This window comes from Filicampus tigris, chromosome 6 (assembly GCF_054856515.1).
Source record: "Filicampus tigris isolate MCC_2025a chromosome 6, RoL_Ftig_1.0, whole genome shotgun sequence".
In the NCBI taxonomy this organism is placed as follows: domain Eukaryota; kingdom Metazoa; phylum Chordata; class Actinopteri; order Syngnathiformes; family Syngnathidae; genus Filicampus; species Filicampus tigris.
Window position 1 is genome coordinate 5,602,722 of NC_141222.1, and position 21,382 is coordinate 5,624,103.

Consider the following 21,382-nt stretch of genomic DNA (forward strand, 5'->3'; position numbering starts at 1 on the left):
CACACAAAGAAAAGGGGTTTTGACAATATGCTCTCTGCTCCATACAGGTAAGCTTCAATCTTACACCAACAAGTCTTGGCTGTGATGAGATTATCGTGCCACTTGCTAACTGTCGCCCCCCAATGTCTTGGTGTTGGACAAATTAAATGGGTCAGTGCATCAAGTAGCTAAACATGGCATGGCATGATAATACAAAACAGTACAAGAATATGAACAACTAAATACTGCTGTAGTCTGCTGCCATAACAACATCATGACAAAATCTAACCCCAAAACCACTTTGGGTACCAAACATAGCGATTTCCCGCTAGATGTTGTTCCAGACCATTCATTTTTTGTATTATGGATCTGGCGTAGGAGAAGTAAAGGTTTGGCAACAGAGGCTTGAACGGCTGCTTCTAGCAGCCCCGCTTTGGTTACGTTCCCGCCTCTGTCTATGGCGCCTGCCAGACCCGTCAGCAATCTCTGGAGATTCCACTTGTCGTTCTATCTTGTCCGGGATGTTGAAACTACAGTGAAACGTTGCTAGGACTTGTCAATTTGTACTGTAATCCAATTTTAATTAAGTCCATGTGATTATAGTCCCTTCTCCATGAGCAATCACCGTCGTGGCGGAGGGGTTTGTATCTCCCAATGATCCTAGGAGATAAGTTGCCGGGGGCTTTATGCCCCTCACGGGTTGTCCATGGTAAACAAGTCCTATGTGAGGGATCAGACAAAGTACGGTTCATAGCTCCCCTATGATGATTGACAAAAATGGATATTGTTTTCCCTTGCCTGGACGTGGGTTACCAAGCACACCCTGTGGAGCCAAGCCTGGAGATGGGGCATCGTAGTTGGGCCTGCAACCATGGGGCCATCAACACTGTGTATATGAGGCACTGCTGACCTCGACTTGAGACAATCCCATGAGGAAGTAGAGTCTGGTATCTCTGAGGTGGAAACTCCTATCTCTAGGGTTGAGGTTATCTAGGTGGTTGAAAAGCTCCTCGGTGGCAGGGCCCCAAGGGTGGATGAGATTCGCCCAGAAATCCTAAAGCCTCTGGATGTTGTGGGGCTGTTGTTGTTTGCACATCTCTGCAACATCGCATGGACAGTGCCTCTGGATTGGCAGACTGAGGTCTGGTCCCCCTTTTTAACACTAGGGTGCGGAGGGTGTGTTCCAATTCCAGGGGATCACAATCCTCAGCCTCCCTGGTAACATCTATTGTATTCAAGGGTACTGTAGAGTAGAGTTCATTGGGAAGCCGAACCTTGGATTCAGGAGGAGCAGTGTGGTTTTGTCCTTGAGGGTATATTGAAGTTTGCTCAACGAGTCTACATATGTTTTGTGGACTTGGAGAAGCCATTTGATATTGTCCCTTGGGGGGTTCTGTGGCTGCTGCTTCGGGAGTACTCCTTGATATAGGCTGTTCAGTCTCTGTACGACCGGTGTCAGAGTTTGGTCCGCATTGCTGGCAGTAAATCAGATTTGTTTCCGGTTAGAGTTGGAATCCGCCAAGCCTGCCCTTTGTCACCAATTCTGTTCATAACCTTTGTGGACATTTCTAGGTGCAGCCAAGGCATTGAGAGTGTTTGGAGGCGTATGCAAATTCATAGTTACGGCCCGCTTCATATCATGTTGCAAAGTAGTAGTATTTTTTTTCCGATTTTCATTGCCAAATTTTTCTTTAAGAAGCAAAAGTCTAATTTGTCTATTTATTTTGATGGGCTTTGAAACTTCCACGCTTGCCTTTTATATTGTGCTTTCTACATTAACACATATACCATGGCAGTGTGTCCGTGATGTGAGAATGTATCTTGCAAAGCTTGATATGTCTTTAACAGTTGCATAATGAACATTATGGCTTCAACAATGATTTTATCCCCAACCTGTCATATTAGTAATATTCCATTTGACAAACCACATGGAAGCATAGCAGGCATTTTACAATCTTGTAAAGGAAGCAAGGGAATATCCATGAACTTCTGTTTTGGGCAATTTATTTTGTTCGTGAGTGGGCATTTTCATCTCCATGCTCAGCACTAGGGGGTGCACTTACTCCATGCACTATTATTTTTTGGTTCATACAAAAGTAAAACAATACAATTGTTTCAATGGTAAGGAGGGCTGCGGCCGCCCTCCGTTCCTGTCCCGGCGACGCGCCCGGCCTGCGGCCGCCCTCCATTCCTGTCCCAGCGGCGCCCGGCCTGCGGCCGCCCTCCGTTCCTGTCCCGGCGACGCGCCCGGCCTGCGGCCGCCCTCCATTCCCGTCCCAGCGGCGCCCGGCCTGCGGCCGCCCTCCGTTCCTGTCCCGGCGACGCGCCCGGCCTGCGGCCGCCCTCCGTTCCCATCCCAGCGGCGCCCGGCCTGCGGCCGCCCTCCGTTCCCGTCCCGGCGGCGCCCGGCCTGCGGCCGCCCTCCGTTCCCGTCCCGGCGGAGCCCGGCCTGCGGCTGCCCTCCGTTCCCATCCCGGCGGAGCCCGCCCTCCGTTCCGGCGGCGCGCGTCCTGCGGCCCTCTTCCGTTCCCGTTCCGGCGGCGCCAGCGCAGCGGCCACCTTCCGTTCCAGTTCCGTCGGCGAGTGCCCTGCTGCCGCTTTTCAGGCCTCCGGGACGACCGCCTGACGCGACGGCCTTTGTTTCTTGGACTGTGGTCCCGCCCGCCCTCTCTTTTGTTTTTTTTTGTTTTTTTTGTTTTTGTTTCTAGGGACGTCTGGGATCCGTCCTTTCAGTGGGGGGTACTGTCATGGTCTGTGTTTTGAGTTTGGTTTTTGACTGTAGTTGTATGTTTTTCCTTGTGTTCCTTGTCTGTCTCTCGTTAAATTGAGTCCACCTGTGCTTGTCATCCCGGTCCCTGGTGTTAGCCAATAGCTCACTCCTACCCTCTGTGTCTTGTCCAGGTGTTCCTCGTTGTATCGTCAACTTGTCTGTATTAAGTTCCCCGCTTTCTTTCAGCCCATATTGGTTCGTCTGTTCTATCCTGTCTCTGTAAGTCTTGTCATAGTCCTAGTGTTTGTTTAGTTGTTTTGTTCCTTGTTATTTGGGTCTTCGACCTTTTTGTTGGTTTAATATTATCCCAGCACCTTGTTTGCCTTTTGTCTTACATTAAATACTTTATATTGCACACAATTTTTGCCTCCTGCATTTGGGTCCTCCTTCACAATAAACCTGACACAGGGGTCACCAAGTCCGGTCCTCAAGGGCACCTATCCTGCATGTTTTCCATCTCTCCCAGCTGCAACGCACCTGATTAAAATGATCGGCTTTTCAGAAGCCTGATAACGATACAGATCGTTTGAAACAGGTGTGTTGCAGCAGGGAGCGATGGAAAACATGCAGGATAGGTGCCCTTGAGGACCTGACTTGTTGACCCCTGCTTTAGAGGATTTTTGGGCACCATTTTGTCAAATTTACACCCCCACCTCATAGTGGTCATGGAACTTAAAAACGCAAGTCATTTTTGCCCAACGGTCAAACATGCAGGTTTGACAGTTGTGTGGCACTATTTAAATTGGATTTGTATTGTTGGTTCATTGAAAACTATTTAAAACATTTTAAACATATGTGATTTACAGTTACAGTGGAACAATTTTGATTGCAATGGTATTTCCATAGTGTTTATACAATCCATTTTTGTTACTTGAATAAAATCCTTTGCAGCAATGGCTGGCTGATCACTGGAACCCAAGGATGGAAACAGATTCAGAGTTTATTTCCTACATACGCTTTGTCAGGTTTTCCGTTCTGCATCGAGCATCATTTTGCTCAAAATGACAACTATTTTCCATACAATCATACACTAAAATGAATCAAGTTCAGAAGCTAAGATGACCACCTACACTTAAATGTTATCAAACAAGATAGCAGGAGAATTTAGAGGCCATTAAATACACTATTCATGTGCAAGTGGTCCTGTGTAGGTGGTGGGCAATGTTGTGGAGTGGTCATGTTCCGAGTGACTCATCCTTGCAATATGGAATTTTGAGTGGGGAAAGAGTCAGTTTTAAAAGCCAATTGGTAGGAGCACAGGCACAACTGATTTTTGGTCGACACTTTTAGAAGAGATGGGAAGTACCGAAGTACAAATACTTCGTTACTGTACTTGAGTAGTTTTTTCCAATACTTTGTAATTCACGAAGTATTTATTTTTTAGAATACTTTTTACTTTTATCCGTTACATTTTAACACCAGTATTTGTACTTTTTACTCGATACATTTTCAAAAGACAATAGTTACTTTTGTTTTATATGATGTATGATGATTAAAAAATAAATTAGACCAATGTTCATGGCTCCGCCAATCATATGAGGGGTTACACGTGGTCCCGGACATCCCAGCTTGTGATTGGCTTTATCTCAAGCTATGACTTCTCCCAAGAAGATGCTATGCTACCCGCTACAGAATATAAGTTAATTGGAAGGTGAGAAGAAGTAAAATGATAGAATATGTGGAGTGTGTCGACGAACACTTCTTGGCAAATGCATTATGTCTTGTGTAAACCTAACGTTCACGAGCTTGTCGCCTACAAAGATTCCCCGTCCGATATGAGAAAACATGTAGAGGTAAAGCTAAATGATTACCCTTTTGTTGGATTGGCCTAGGTTAATGACGTTAGTTTAGCATAATATTGTGTATTAGCGTGGTAGACCATTTGGTTCCATTTGCTCTCGAGACGACCTTGACATTTTGAAGTTTGAGAACTAAAAACCAATCAACTCAGTTTAAAGGGTGCTAAGTGACGACCTTTCAAATTTAATAACCTTCAAATTGTATTACATGAGGAGGAAACATCTGGGAAAAGTACTTTTTGCTTTTACTCACAACGTGCATTTCAGACTGTACTTTTTCAGTTTTACTTGAGTAATTAATTGAATGAGTACTTTTACTTTTACCAAAGTCATTTCTTATATAAGTAATTGTACTTTTACTCAAGTACATAATATCAGTACTTTTTGTCTTATCTCTGACATTCTGGGCCATTGAATTCATGGGGTGTCCAGTGCAGACCAGAACCCTCTCTGCAAGAGGTCATGATGCTGGCCAAAAAATAACAACATTGCTTGATATTATAGAATATAGTTACAGTATTTCAGTAAAGTTTATAATAAAAGAGTAGTGTTACCTTTCTTTTGTTGTTTGGGCTCACGTACAAATAACTCAGTATTGTCTTTGCTCCAACTTTGTCATTCAGTTTCTGGTATGTTGCTCCATAGTCAGTTGACCTGAAATTTGATCAGAAAGGTCTGATGAACATTTGAAAAAGACTTGTTACAATTAAAAGTCCTCTTGATAGGGGTAGGACATGGGTTAAGGCACTGATATAATTAAGTCCCTATTGAGCCGAACACATCAACAGGATCTCCCACAGGAGTGCAGTGACCACATCATAATGGCCACAATACTGACGTTCTCTGGTTCATTATTATAGACACAATATGTCCTCCATTAGAAATTTGAATTAATGTTACCAAAATTCTGAGAAATAATAATGGTAGCGCAAAAAAAAAAAAAAAAGAAGACATGCATGTGGTTTGTGTACAGCTCGAAAAGGCTTCTAATGTATATATTTGTGTTCTTTATCTGACATTCATGACACAAAGTACAGGGAAAATAACAAATGAGAATGGGCTTGAATCCAACAATTTGGAAACTAAACAAAAACTAGATTATGCATGTTGCAAGTCATGACACTTTATCTTAGTGAGTACCAAGTATTAATTCCACTGGTGTTTTTCACAACATGGAAAAAATAAGATGAGAATAATTGTGCGGCAAGTGCCTTGTGATTGACGAGCAACCTGTGCATGTATAGACCATCGTATGGATGAAATTTGCCAGTGACCATGAACAGCTATAAAATACTGATGGAAGGCAATTGGCTGTTTTTGATCCGTCTGATCTATCTATCTACCTATCTACCTATAGTATTTTGTCCACAGTGATATAACGTTTACAGACCCCTGATCAAAGACCAGGTTTTTGTGATATGAAAAAAGACAAATGATAAACCATTTCATTTTTTTTTCCACCATTAATGTGACGTGTAACATGTACAACTCAACTGAAAAACAAAATAATAACAAATAAAATCTTCCGTAGTCAAGGTTGACAATATTTTGATTTACAAAAAAGAGGACACTCAGCTCAGCACGGCCTCAAGATAAGAAAATGATCCTCATAGATGCCATACATTATAACTCTAATATATTGTTTATTTAGTATAAGTAGGGCAGCATGATACTGGAAAAACATGCAATATGCGAAATGGGTGTTGCATATTGCAATATTGTTATTACTGCAATATTTAAAATGTACCAAAAGAAATTACATCTATATTATGCATTGAAAGAAATGCATTTTAAGTGGAACAATATGACTGTATTCTCATCTAATTAAGTTATTTAGTGGTAGTAATGCCCCTAGATACTGTTCTCCTATTGGATGGCGATGCACATTTAAAGTTGCTTGGTGTGAAAGTTAGATTAAAGCATCCAATTCCATATAAATTTATTGCATATCTTTTACATTCTGCACTGCATGTGCCATTATCACGATGACAATATTTGAACAATATATTGTACATCCGTAAATTAAATTATGCCTCTTCTGTATGGGTAGAAAAATAAACAAAATAGTAGCTCGATTTTGAAGTCTTACTTAAATATGGCAATGTTCTAAATCAGTGTTTCTCAAACTTTATTGCGCCAAGGCACATATTTCACTTTGGAAAAAAATCTCACACACTGAACAAAATGATTCACAAAAAGGGGGTACACAGGGTCACTACGTACCTTCTGTCATCTAGAGGAAGAACATTTTCTTGTTTTGCCTGTTACAATATGTGGTTGGCAGAAATAAATAAACAAACCCACTTTTTAAATTAGAAAATATACTTTTTTGTCAAAATAATTGACATTGGATAATTTTCCCCGCGACACACCTGATGATCACTCACGCTACACTCATGTCCCATGGCACACTGGTTGAGAATCACTGTGCTAAATAATAAATATTCTGTACAGAATACAGCTTTAACAGAATATTTTATTTTCTGTGTAAAAATGTAAATAATAAAACAGTAGTCTCAAAAAGATAAGAATTTAACAAAGAAAGAAATGTCACTTCATTCTTCTGTTTTCTTCTTCATAATTGTTTTCTTCTCCATCCTCTGTTCCCACGTCGAACAATTAAGGAACTCAGGCAACTTTGCAGATGAACTCTCTCCTAAAAACAGCTTTTTGTGTTTTTGTGTCCATATGAGCTTTGAGATCTCCGATCGGTACTTTTATTAGACATTGAAACATGTACAAAGTATGTGTGAGCTTTGCACAATGTTAAATTTATTGTGCATCGTCACTGCCCTCAACTCCAAATGGTAGTCAGGGGTGAACTGATTGCAGTTGTATATGGCTTGTTCAACAGGTAAACGTAATGTAGTGCACCTCACGGTCCAGTGACTTTACGCACAGTGGTGAAACACAGACAAATGAACCGGATGTCCTTTTGCTTGCTAATTCAACTGAGGCTCCATTCCATTCCATTCCATTAGCAAACAGTATTCTATGGCACTGCTCCACACACTTGTCCTAACGGTCGCTGCTTGCCTTCTCTTCTTCCCGCCCTGCCAGTGTAAATGTCACACACGCCGGTAACGGTGCACTCCACCTCTCATGCAGTGGGTACAGAAAGTATTCAGACGGGGTGCTGAGTCTTCAGAAATAAAATGAACTTTTTTAGATTTTGGCAAATGGCTGCAATGACACAGAAAGTGAAACATTTCAAGGGGTCTGAATACTTTCCGTACCCACTGTACATGAAGTATATCATGTAAATGTGCTTGAGCATATACAATGGGTACATATCCTGTTGTCCTCCTGGCATGTTATTTTTTTAAATTTCCTCTATCCACTAATTCTGCTGAAATGGTGCAAATTTCCACATTGCAGCACTTACAAAGATTATCTTATCATTTTGAAACAAATTGCGCTCATCCTTTGAGGCAGTGGCAGTGCCTTTCTCTCAAAAGGCAATTAGTTAAAACTGATTTTTCATTCAAATACCGGTACAATGTGCACCCCAATATGGATGTTGAGGCTTCAATTGTATTTGTATCATTTGGTTGCTTTAAGAAGCACAATTACCCTAATACCATGTTTGCAGATACAACACAGTATAAAGATGAAGCAATTTCTGTTTGAACTTGTATTTTACATAAAGTACAGTATGTGCTCATCAGCATTCAGCTAGTACAGCTGTAGGACCTTTATCAACAGAAGCAAAGTCCTCTCATAACTACTGACCAATCAATATGTTTTTAAAAGAATGGCATTCAAATAGTCATTGTAATTGACTATGGATATTTTAAGAGGAATACCTATAGAAATATCTTTAAAATGCAGCAAGGACATTAGTTGGTGATCTCAAAAGTAGCACTCATTTGCATGAACATTCTTTTCGAGCGTGACTCCACTATGAATAAATTGGATTGAACAATCTGTTTGAGAGCCCCTCTGAACACAATAGCAGAAATATTCATGCTACGCTTGCAAATTTACTACCCTTTTTTATATATCACTGCCTGGTTTCAATGGTTAGGATTCAATTTCCTCAGGGTCCACTAACTTGGATGACTCCAGAATCATCAACACTCTGGTCCATAGAACAGTGACATCTGGCTATTGATCTGCTCCTCAGAGGCTTCGGTAGACAAACCACTGAAGGTATGACTTATTTTCAGTGTCACTGCAACTTTCACAGTTCATCAATAAAACAGTCCCAAGTCATTCTATTCCAAGATGATGAAAGATGCAATAAATAATAAATGAAATTAAATTTCTAAGGGACAATGATTCTAACTGCAAGTTATCCACCTAGCTAGCGCCTTTTTATTTACTGGTCACGGAGTTATGGGGTTGGAGTGTGACGCAGATATAATCTTGTGAAATGGAGGTTAATCAAACCGATATCAAGTATTGTGATTTGGATCTCTGAGCAAATGTGAAAATTAAAAAGAGACACCCATATTCCATTTGACATACCCTTGAACTCATGGGGCCATATTTGCGTGCCAAGGGCAGGTTTAGCACAAAGGTAAAAAGGGGCATCTGCACCATTGTGGGAGAGAACACAGCCATCTAATGGAAGCGACTCCCCTCATTCCCTCGAAATTCAGTGTACGAGAGGTGCGTGGTCTTCATGGCGGAAGGACTCGCAAGGGGTCCATCCATAAAAAAGTAAAACTGCAAGATTTCCACTTGGCGGATGATGTTAAGTTGGCCGCTGTGATCCTCGAGTGTGCGTCCATGTGTGACAACAACGCCCCCCTGTCACCATCCTCTCCACCCATATGACGCAGCCAGGGGTGTGTTTTAAAAAAACATAAATATGATGATAAAAATAATGTATTCAATGACTTAATTTCTACAGTGATTCAGAGTGGTTTCCCACACTGCTGTCATATTTATTAATGAAATATGATGACATCAGGGTAGATTTAGTCTCCCTGCACTTTATTGAAATCTACCAAAATCGCATTGCACCACCTGCGCAGCAACTTAGGCCTGGGGCCCTATTTTCGTACCCAGCACAAGTCTCGTGCAAAGCACGGCCTAACTGTGTGCATGGGAAATTTATTTCTTTTGGTATTTTCCTACACCTGCACAGGTAGAAGGGGTGTTTGCGCTATTGTAGGATGGAATTCAATTGACTTATTTGCCATTCAATGGAATTCCCTTTAAATTCAGAGACGGCTACATGGTATGGAGAACAGGAGATTGGCGTGCGCATTATTCAATCCTTTGTCACGTTTTTTCTGAAGATTATCCCTTCGTGTCCAATTCAGAACCCTTCCCATCAGACCCTTCCCATCAGCGAGTTGGACATTTACACGTACCCCCCGCGGGGTGGCAAACCTAGGCGCCCAAGTAAAGGTTCTGGTTCATCCCGTAAGCCCACCTTTTCCAAGTCACGTCATTTCGAACCTATACCCAAGCCACTTCACAACACGCTTTTTTCATCACCTTGTTCACTGTGTACTTCTGTAAAAAGTCCTGTTCACCCCTTTTCTTCTTGTTTACCTGGCTCACTATCTGCACTCCCAGCCCCTCTTGGGTCTTGTGCTTTTCAACCTCCATGGTGGCAGGCTGATGAGGCAGGGCCCCATCCCGGCACCTCAGCAGTGCCAGGCCCTCGTCTCGCAACACCAGACTCCAACCCTGCTTCAGCGGAGCAAGCCTTGCGGCCGCCCTCCAAGTCTGTTACAGTGACGCAAGGCCTCCAGCCGCTCTTCAACCCTGCTTCGGTGGTGCAAGCCATGCGGCCACTCTCCGACCTTGCTCTGACGGCGCAAGCGCTGTTGCCGCTCTCTGACCCGGCTCCAGCAGTGCAAGTCCTGCGGCCACCCTCACCTCCTGCATGTCTGAGTCTTTGTTGGTTCATTGTCTTTGTCACGTGTTTGTTTGCTGTCTTAGTCCAAGTCATGCAGGTTTTGACCACCTGTGCTTGTTTACGTCTGCAACACATCCAGTGCACACATCAGAAATTGTTGCTGCATGCTCGCATTCTCTTTCATGATTGATCTGTTATGTCACATGCTGCGATGGCGTACAGTTTACCCCAACGCAAATTTTTAAGGGTAATTTATTTCTCACTACGGAGGAGAGGATCCACACCACACAGCTTGTTGTTGCTGCGAAGCAAACTACTTTGTCAGAGGCGTGGGTGTTATGTCACTTATGCGTGTGTAAAGAAGCCTACACACATGTACCACCTTCGCCACCGCTTTCCTGAATCGATTTCACAATTCAATTGAATGCATCGTCTAGTCATCAAGGTCCTTTTGTTCTAGCATGCACGATATCCATTGTTGTCGCTGTCCCTTTATACGTTGCTCGGCAGTAAAGACGCAGACCGGAAATGGTCATAAAAGGCAGACAAAACTACACCCAGTGGTGTCCTAGCTAATATCAGCCATAGGGACACCCTCCGACTTGGAGTGAAACTGCAACACATTTTCAAAACAACGCTTGTGGGTTTTGTGACCGTATAAAGGCTTAGTGTGCGTGGCATTGCCGCAGTGACGTGCGTGTGGACGTCGCCCGTGGAAGTATAAAGAAGTCTTAAGCCTTGGCTGCAGAGCGCAGTGGCTCGACCTAAACGTTTGACTCCATCCACATGAATCAACTTCTAAGTGCCTTGTTTTTTCTTTTTTTGTGTGTTAAACTATTTCATGGCGGATCTAATGATGTGCCATATTATGATGTCACATTTTATTCAACACGCAATTTCACATTGAAAATTACAAACTTTCAACTAACTGAAACCCAAATACTAACCTCAACCATACAGGGATTGCGTCCTCTGCTGGAGTCATGTAGTACTACACATTTCACTCCTTTCTAAGCGCAGGACATCTTTTGACCACAACTTTTTCACCCAATGGCCTAGACATTCAAAACCAACATCAACTCCAACATCAACAGGGCCCCTGAACACACTTTATGAGCTTTTATGGCTCTGTAGCCTTCTGTCCACCCAGAATGGACCTCAAACGGCCGTTTCGAGCATTTAAATCAAACAGTTCATAACTCCGCCCTGATTGACGGAGGATTGAGTTTGTAATTTTCTATGTTTAATAAATTGTCATAAGACGGTGCATTATGAAAACCATCAAGGACATTGTTTAAGAAAAAAGAAGGCACAATACTACTTGGTCCCATGAAAACAAATTAAAGTCTGACATTTTCCTGAGTTTATAAAACGCCCAGACAGGAGGCATAAAAGTGGACATGTCTGGAAAAAAAAGAGGACGTTTGGTCACCCTAAAATAAACCTCATCGATTTAAAGCTCTTGGGATCAGAGCGTGAGGAAAAAAATAGCAGATTACAGTCCGGAAATCCAATAGGCCAACCTGTCGTTTCTTGAGCTCATTGTGCAGGTCTGGGTGTTTGTGCTTCAAGTGTTTGGCTAGGTTAGAGGTGTTTCCGCCTTTAGCCAGGCATGTTTTAAAACACTGTTTACACATAGACAGATAACAAAAGATGATAGGATGATAAAAACACCAGCAGGAATGTTTAGCGAAATTCAAACCGGGGAAAAAAAATGAGTGCACCATGAACTTTGCCCACCGAAAGTATTACAACAGTAGCATGATTTTGCATAAATTTACTGGTCCCCATGCTTCCGTATTATAGATCAAAGATACAGTAGATGAGAGCAGTCTCACACATGTGCCTACGTGGCGATTATGTTAGTAGGAACGACTGTCCCATCAAAGTTAATGGAAAGCATTGACATTATCTTAGCATTGCCACAGGCATGCAGCTAAAAAGGATCGTGGCATATCTACCTATTCAGATCTACTGTATGGCTATTGTTTAACATGCTATTTTTGGTACGGTATACAGTTGTAGTGTTTTTTGGCATGCCCTTATCTCTGGAATCGAATCATAATGGAGGTGTTATTTTGTGTAATTTTGGATAAACTTTTCAACATCTCAAACAGTTTCAAGCAGGGGCGGAGCTATGGGTGGGCCTGGGTGTGCAAAGGCCCACCCAGATTGACAGACTGCCCACCCGGTGAGATTCATGAAAAAATATATACTTAAAAAAATTTAGTAAATTATTATTAAATTATTTTTGAATTTGTGTTTCGTTGTGGTTTTTTATTTGACTGAATATTAAGAATGGCATAATTATGTTTGTCTCGGGAAGATCTGCACTTCATATTATTCAGTTTGTCATTTTATTTGAAATATGATGTGTCGGGACAGGAGAATTGTGCTCAATGAGAGAAATATTCAGGCCCACCCTGATTGTTCCAGGCCCACCCATCAGCCACGTTCTGGCTCCGCCCCTGGTTTCAAGCTTTTTCATATTTACAAGCATTTTATTCAGGAGGCATTTTTTAGGCCACAAAAAAAGTGTGAGACAATTTTGTACTGTATTGGGTGTTTTTAGGACACGAAAAAAAGTACTTTAATGGTTGATCATCTCTAATGGACGACCCCTCCTCCAACTAGTCTGTTAAATCGAGGTGCCACTGTGTTTGAAAACAGTTTGCTTGCAGTACCTGCATCGAGCATCGTTTGATGCCTAACTTTTGCATTCATTTTCCAGGTATCACATCTTGGTTTGGGATTAACCTCTTCACTCTCCAGAATGCATGCTCGGTAGTATTATAAATCAGGATATTATTTTTGTATTGGCCAATAGTTGTGCAATGGTTTTGGGGTTGGGGAGTGGCTGAAATATGTAACTTAAATGTTTCATCTTTAACAGCAAACTCATTGGCTTTTCTTTGAAAAATCAATAGCTTACCTCCATAGTGAGCTCTCGGTAACACTGTTGAGGTTGAAATCAAATAATTTGGTCAGCATCAAAATCACCTGCAAAACAGGACACATTGTGATGAATAAATACATAAGGTATATACGTCTTTCAAAAACTGGAACAAGTGAAAAATGAGAATTCCACTGTAATGAATTGTCTGTTATAGTGCAGTGTATATCAGGGTTCACCAACCTTTTTGAACGCGAGAGCCGCTTCTTTGGAACTGATTAATGCGAATGGCTACCAGTTTGATATACACTTCAGAAATAAGAAGTTTGCTCAAATTACTTTTAATTATGGTATTAATAGTTAATTCTATTCAACTGTAGGAAGACAACAATAATGTTATTGATTTAAGAGGGAAATGTCAATATACAAATACTATTTCTAGAAATCCCTGCAAGTGTTTACATTTTCAAAAGATAATTTCTACAACATTATTAGGAAATCACAGTGTCCCATTTTAACCCAGGGTTTGTTAAGACTGTTGTTTTGTTCTTATTTTCTGTCAGAGAAAAAACAGCTCGGAATAAACCTAATTGGGTCCTTAAACCTCTTTTATTTTTGTGAGCTGGGATGTAGTGGAGCCGAATCCTGTGCTATTTGTTAGCCGAGGAAAGTGGAGAGTTTTTGGAGAAAATCGATCCTGGTGAGTGTTTTTGTTGAATGTGCGCAGTTAGCATTCCTATGTATAGGGTTGCCAACTCCCTGAAAAATAAATAAGGGACACCTAATCGGCGGGGACGGCCGACCTGACTGCCTTCAACGAGGAATGGGCGTATCAATACACAAAATATCGATATTCCGATCCATAGTGCTCAATTTTAAGTATTGATCCTCAAGATAAAGTAGTGATATTTGTAATTAATTAATATATATAATATATTTATCAGAATATTCACTGTGTTGGCAAGGGCAAAGAGCTTTCTGCCTTGGCAGAAACGTCTTTGACAACTGCAGAGTAAAACACAGAGCAAGACATGACATAGTTGAGGCTTAAAATGAACTCACCTTTAATCAGTTCAGCAGAACATTATCACATATTTGTCCAATTACTGTTTACTATATTTATAGTTTAAATGTAGTATATCGACTGCCTGTACAGTAAAAATTATACATATCTGTTTGAACTTGTAGTTAATATAAGGCTGTGTGTGTATTCTTTATCTGTTATTCATCAATTAATTACTTTTATGTATTATTAATCTATTTAACATACTTGTCAATCAATTGTACTTGTTTGTTCCACCCCAAAATGATTATATGTGTTTGTCCATAAGGCGGCACGGTGGACGACTGGTTAGCACGTCCGCCTCACAGTTCAGAGGTTGTGGGTTCGATCCCGGCCCCGACCTCCCTGTGTGGAGTTTGTATGTTCTCCCCGTGCCTGCGTGGGTTTTCTCCGGGTACTCCGATTTGCTCCCAAATTCCAAAAACATGCATGGTAAATTGATTGGACTCTCTAAATTGCCCCTAGGTGTGATTGTGAGTGCGGATGTTTGTCTTTGTGTGCCCTGCGATTGGCTGGCAACCAATTCAGGGTGTCCCCCTCCTACTGCCCGAAGACAGCTGAGATAGGCTCCAGCACGCCCTGCGACCCTTGTGAGGATAAGCGGTATCGATAATGGATGGATGGATGTTTGTCCATACAATGCTGACATTCATTGTACATTCCCCATATTAACAGTGGTGCACATAATTTTTTTTCATGGGTTACTCACATTAGTACCAGGAAATTGACTTTGGTACTCACTAGTGGTTCAACGGATCATATAAATCACAGTTCAGATCGGTCACGGATTTTGAGTCAGAGATCGGATTGTGTTTCGGACCAGCAAAAGAAAAAAGGAAAAAAAGTTGATTCGAACTTTGACTTCATTTATTGTATAAAACACTTTTGCCCATTAAAAAAAAATCCTAATGTCTAATATGTCCATTCAGGATTTAAAAACGCAATATAAGGCAGGATACCTTGTTATTTTATACACTGTACCATGTATAAAATAAGAATGTTCTTATTTTATACATGGTACAGTGTATAAGAATGTTCTTATTTTATACATGGTACAGTGTATAACAACGTATTAATGATAACAGCTGCTTGCTACTAACACCGGAGGCTTGTGCTGTATCATACAATGACAGCGTAATCAACTAGCGGTTTGTTAGCGACCTAAATTCACGACTGAATATGACTTCCGGATGGCGTTGCGTTGATGTAGGTGGCAAGTCGAGACATCGAAAACGGAAGTCAAGTTAGCTGTCACGCCACCACGGAGGTCAACTTCAAAGTAAAAGTTTTACTAAGGCTATTGCATTGGTATCAATGACGCAATGCATTATTTGGGAAGCTTTATTTTGTAGTTAGCCTTTGCGGAGGTGGTGTGTTAAAGAACTGTTGTTCCATTAATTCCATCGACATTTCACACATTGTTTTTTACTCTGACGATATTATGGGACAAAGTGCGTCCCTTTACAACTCAATACGTGTCGCGTACTTACGTTCCTAAATACGGGACGATTCCATTTTTCAAGGGACGGTTGGCAACCCTACCTATGTATCACTCGATGTTGTTGTGTAAACTGTAACAAAAAAACAGTCAGGAATGATGTTTTGCAAATATTAAGATTATTAGCTGATGGTAAGACATTACTGCTTTGGCGGGAAAGGAAAAAAGTAAACTATTGTTTTGCACATGTACTCCTACTACGTGTACTAGCATGTGAGTTGAGCTAGCACGCTCACTGTGGAATGGGATGCGCTATATAAATAAAATTGTATTGTATTCTATTGTATTATACGTGGGACGTCGGTGAGGGCCATCAAATTCCAATGGCCACCTATTTCCCTGGAGAGTGGTAGGACAGTCTAAAGGATTTTTTTTCCCTTCCTATCGGACAATTTTTTTTTCTTCTTACATCTGAGATCAGACATTTTTTGGGGTCAGATCTCATACCAACTTTGATGCCAACGTTGATACTGAATCGATAACAACTTTGATACCGACTGATACGGAACTGATACAAAAACTGATACTGTGGGGGAAAAAAAAAGGAGTTTTCAACTGAAATGGACAGATAAATTGACACATTTTGATTTTGGTACATTTGACAGTGGAGCTGCTTTTTTTTCTTAATTTCTTTGTTCTGGTTGTAAATGGAGTTTTTCCCCGTTGTCTGCTGGGTATTTTTTTCTCTCTTTTTATAAATATACACAATATATTACTACTATTTGCTTGTTACGTGTCTTATTTCTGTTGGAGGTTTCTCTTTACTCTAACTAGAGTTTGCTGTTGCCAATCTCACCCCAATCTAAGATAAACAAACCCTACATTGAATAGATTTGGGTAGTTTGATACATTTGTAAAACACTGGCCTACATGTGTTTCTTTGACAACTTGGTGAAAGGGTTGACTGAGTAGCTGCACGCGTTGTGGCTACACCATCATTGGCTATTTATTTATTTATTTATTTATTTATTTATTTATTTATTTTGACAGGTGAGCTAGCTATTCATGAGGCCCTTAACACATTGTATACACTATAACATTATTCCTTTGGTACAAGAATACACAAACAGTTCAGAAAAAAAAATATGCATATTACACTTTCACTGTGTGGAAAGAAATTGAGTATTCAAATAATGAATAATACATCACATGCACTACAAGCAGTATGAATACACGGCAGCAGCATATTGCATTAGTGATATTTCTCTGTTATAAAATGTAATCTTTGCGCTATAAAATAGATTACAAATTATGAGGTTATAAAGCTGCCAACAGGGCCCAAAATATGGTCATCGTCGGCATATTGAACTCAGTGTGTCTGGTTTAGAGAGGAGCTAAAATGTTTGAAATCGTTCTGTTCTGAGATTCCAAGTATTATTTTCTTTCATCTTCATATGTTCATATTTCATAATGACCAAAACTCTTAAATGACACAATCACATGCACTTAAAGATGAACCAAAATATTTCCGAATGTTAAAAGTGTAAATTTAGGTTATACCTCACTGAACGGACAAAGCAAGTGTTCTCTTTAACAAAGTCCAGTTGTTCAGCAAAAAAACTCTCTTCATGTATTTATTTGAATAGCTATGTATTTAGTAAATGCACAATGTCAGTTTGCATGCAATTACTGAGGAGGTAAATCTCCCCAAAATCTAACATAGGCTACCTGTGTTGCATTGACTGTTAGTCATCACTGAATTTGATTATTTTCCTGACGATTGTACATAGCCTGTCAGAAGGCTTTCTGCCAGTGATACTCCTTTAAATTAATACAGATTCAAGTTCTCTCTGAGAGAATATTACGACAATATGATTCATCTTTTTATTTTTAGTTCATTTTTGATCGTAACTCCACTGCAATGCAAATATTCCTCATTCTGTTAAGTTAAAACCATGGAAGAAAAGTAGATGATAAAATGGGGAATAGCATGCTACCTTAACACTCTAAGCATAAAAAGAAAATGAGAATATAGATGTAAAAAAATTGACTGTACTTATCCCCCCCACCGCCCCCAAAAAGGGGGTACACAATGTATTCCCTATTGTTCATGGTTGCCCTTTACCTATCTAATATTGAAGCAGATGAGAAACTGTATGACTTGAGTGACTTTGTCAAACACATCCACCAGCATGGGATTCCTGCGAGTACAAGCTTGACAGATGTACCTCGGGTAGAATTAAATTGCTGGGGCCCATGTGATATTGCTTATTAAGCATGAGGTAACATCTGCGCTCCCCAAAACACTCAAAACGTGCAGTGCATTTGGCCAGCTTTGAGCTATTAAAATGTGCAGAGGAAAATAACCACTGGGATAACAGCATTAGTAATGGGTGTTTATTAAGAGTGATTTAGGAGGAGCATGTTGTCAGTGTGGGCAGAATTGGCCTGGGGAATGAATAACCTTAAATGTCTAGACTAGACTAGACCTTTGCATGCTAATGACTGACCAAGTGCTTTCAGCTGCCCAGCTGGAGGCTAAATTGACACTTGCTCCACGCAGCTTCTCACTTCCACTGGATTCATTCACTTTCTCCTCCATATTCTTCTTTGAGGTTATCCTGATGTAAACTGACATACAGTTGAACAGTTCAAGTCAAATGCCCGAAAGGTCATTCAATTAAAAATTTGCCCTGGATTGTCTGGACCAAGCATCGCAAGTTGCACAAACCTCCAAGAGCTCAAACCAAAATCTTGCATGCATGATCTCACACTAGGGATGGGAATTTCAACTAATTTGCCCGCCGACTAGTCTAAAATTTTATTTGCGACTAGTCGACTCGTCTATATGCAAGAAAACTTGAAATTTAATACATATTGAATTCAAAGTTTAAAATGCAAATGTTTTTTGTATTTACAGTAGGGGCTATTTTAGGCCAAATATTAAGGACAGTTTGTTGATTTAAATTCTATTTATGTTACAACAACTGACTGAATAAAAGTGAACAATTGAAAGAGAAATACATTTCTGATACATTTGCCAATGCAATGAATGGCATTTATTATGAATAATGTAATGAGTAATGGTACGGACTCCCAGTCCAGCAGGGTCTCATTCCCCATATGTTTGGTGCATTATCATGCACACAGGCGACGGCTTTATTTTCTAGTGCCCACGTACCCATCACACTCAGCAGGAGAGCAGCCAAGTTTTCAGCTGTGTGTCTTTCCTCCAAGGCACATGTCTGAAGCACACAGCTGCGGAGATTTCCTTCGTCCACATACGTTATACACATTATAGTCATGTAAGATTCGGTGGCTATGGACGTCCATCCGTCTGTAGTTAAGGCATTGGCCACAGCTGACCTGCTCAAACGCTCGTAGTATCTACTCTTTCATTTTGTTATGGCTACTCTCGAGTTGGGGCGTTATTGTTTTGCGACTTGGCACCATTTACTCAGACTCGATATGCAGCATTAATTTTTCGAACCGTCTACCCTCAACAAACGAAAGCGGCAGCATATCGCGTCATTTTACAAATTAGTTCGGTAATCTTTGCTGTGCAGTGAGCATCGCAGCGCCTGGCTGGAACAAATGCTCTCATGCTCGTCTGACTGGCTCCGCCGCCATTGACCTGCAGGTTCACATCGAGATTTACTTTGGATGTGGTTTCTCATCGCTCCAGGAGAGTGGTTGTAAGCGAGTTTATGCATACAAAGCCTACAGACGACCTTGTTGTCATCTGCTGCATCAAAATACTCCCAAACGGTGCCGATGTTTTTCGTGGTAGCTTCGACATCTTCAGAATTTACTTTTCTTCCTCAAACTTAGTGTCCCCGCCCCCTACTATGTGTGCGTGCGGGCGGGGTGGGGGTGGTGGGGGCGGAGGTGTAGGAGCAATTCTCTCTCTTGGTGCCCAGCTTGTTGACTGAGCCAGAGGCCTGAGGAACAAGATGCGTGATACTTAATGCAGCGTTTAACCGACTAGTAAAATACTAAACGTTGAATAAATCGTAGACGGTTAAACAACTAGTTGCGCACAACCCTATCTCACACATGCTGTTAGCATAGTTGGGCGCGTCAGTCAATTTTGCCAGTCCGTCATTCGCCTTTGGTCAGCGGCCAGGCCACCATGCGTCATCGTCAGTCCGTTATTATTTCAAGCCAAACCAAACTGCCATCATCAGTCAGTCACTGTGTCACTCCATCATCGTTATTTTAATCACACTTCCGTCATCGCTAAATTAAAGTTCGTCACCGCCGAGCTTGATTAAAATGGTAAATGAAGTGCACTTATATCAGTGTATCTACATCATACGGTGGCTACCCAAAAAGCTTTACAAAGCCTCAAATTCACTTCTTTTTTTTGTAAATTTATGTACAGCGGGAGGCAGTCACCAACGTTCAGTACGCTGGTGGTTGCCTGCCACTGTTTTAACTCGTAAAAAAACGAAACATTAAAAATTTAAAATGAATGAACTAGGATACATACTGCATTGGTTTTCTCCGGTTTCCTCCCACTTTCCAAAAACATGCATGGTAGGTTGATTGGACACTCTAAATTGCCCCTAGGTGTGAGTGCGGATGTTTGTTTGTCTCTGTGTGCCCTGCGATTGTCTGCCAACCAATTCAGGGTGTACCCCGCCTACTGCCCGGAGACAGCTGGGATAGGCTCCAGCACGCCCGCAACCTTTGTGAGGATAAGCGGTATGGATAATGGATGGATGGACATACTTCATTGTGGCCAATGGTAGAATCCAATGTAAGTTGGTTAAAATAAAATCCTTCAACCGGCGGGCATCAGCAGCATCCGGCTTTCATTTTTTATGATGGGCTTTCTGTCAGACAGAAGGACCGGCCCGTCAGTCCATCACTGAGGGGTGCCCATTTTGCTCACGTTTGACAAACGTTGGGACACTTTTATAATAAGACAGACCAAGCACTGACGGAAGTGTATTTTCCTCCGTCAGAGTAATTGTCACTAACTGAGCAAGTACCGGAGGACCTCTCAATCCATCACGGATGCTGATGTGGTTTTTTTTGGAGGGGGTGGCGTGGGGATGGACCGACTGACAGACTAATGGACTTCTGATGGACTAACTGACGATTACAATTCGGTTCGGCTTGAAGAAATGACGAACTGATGATGACGAATGACAAAAGGGTACCCCGTCCCCTGACAAATGATGGACTAGCAAAATTGAGTAAAATGCCCACCTCTGTGTTTTGCTATGTGTGACGGCGTGAGGGAGAGGCTAACGATTGAGGTTTCATACATTGCCGAGATTGGCTTCGTTGACCGTACTGCTGACCGGTTTATTTAAAGCTCATTAGCTGGCTAAGTTACAATTCACATTCACACACATCCACTAACAGGTACCAACTTCTATGTTAACAGCTTAACGAACCCGCTTTCTACCAGACGGCGCATACGCACTCCCCCATATTGCTAAGTCATACGGATAGAGCTTCCATTAAAGGGCCTGAACAAGCAATGCAACATGCTTTGGAGCATACCGACACCTACTGTACAGCAAACACAAAGCGTTTCCATTTCTAGCCAGTGCAGTCAGCTCAAAGCAACCCTGATATATATTCGCCCCCGCGAGCAAACACATGCAA

The 21,382-nt window shown here is 41.4% G+C and overlaps 1 protein-coding gene across 5 annotated transcripts in view; it reads right to left on the reverse strand.

Moving 5' to 3' along the window:
• The window catches only part of sorcs1 (sortilin-related VPS10 domain containing receptor 1), a 196,163-nt gene that overhangs the window by 84,353 nt on the left and 90,428 nt on the right, over nucleotides 1-21,382 (reverse strand). For 3 of the 5 annotated variants that reach the window (XR_015087120.1, XM_086033398.1, XM_086033400.1), the window contains exons 2-3: nucleotides 13,299-13,366; nucleotides 5,103-5,202 (exon numbers count right to left, since the gene is read on the reverse strand). The exons of 1 other annotated variant lie outside the window; for it this stretch is intronic. Coding sequence is in view for 3 of the 4 variants with exons in the window: in XM_086033398.1 (XP_085889524.1) it covers nucleotides 5,103-5,202; nucleotides 13,299-13,366 (168 nt within the window). In the remaining variant the exon portion in view is untranslated. The remainder of the gene's footprint in view (nucleotides 1-5,102; nucleotides 5,203-13,298; nucleotides 13,367-21,382) is intronic. One more of the 5 variants, XM_086033401.1, reaches the window with a different exon arrangement.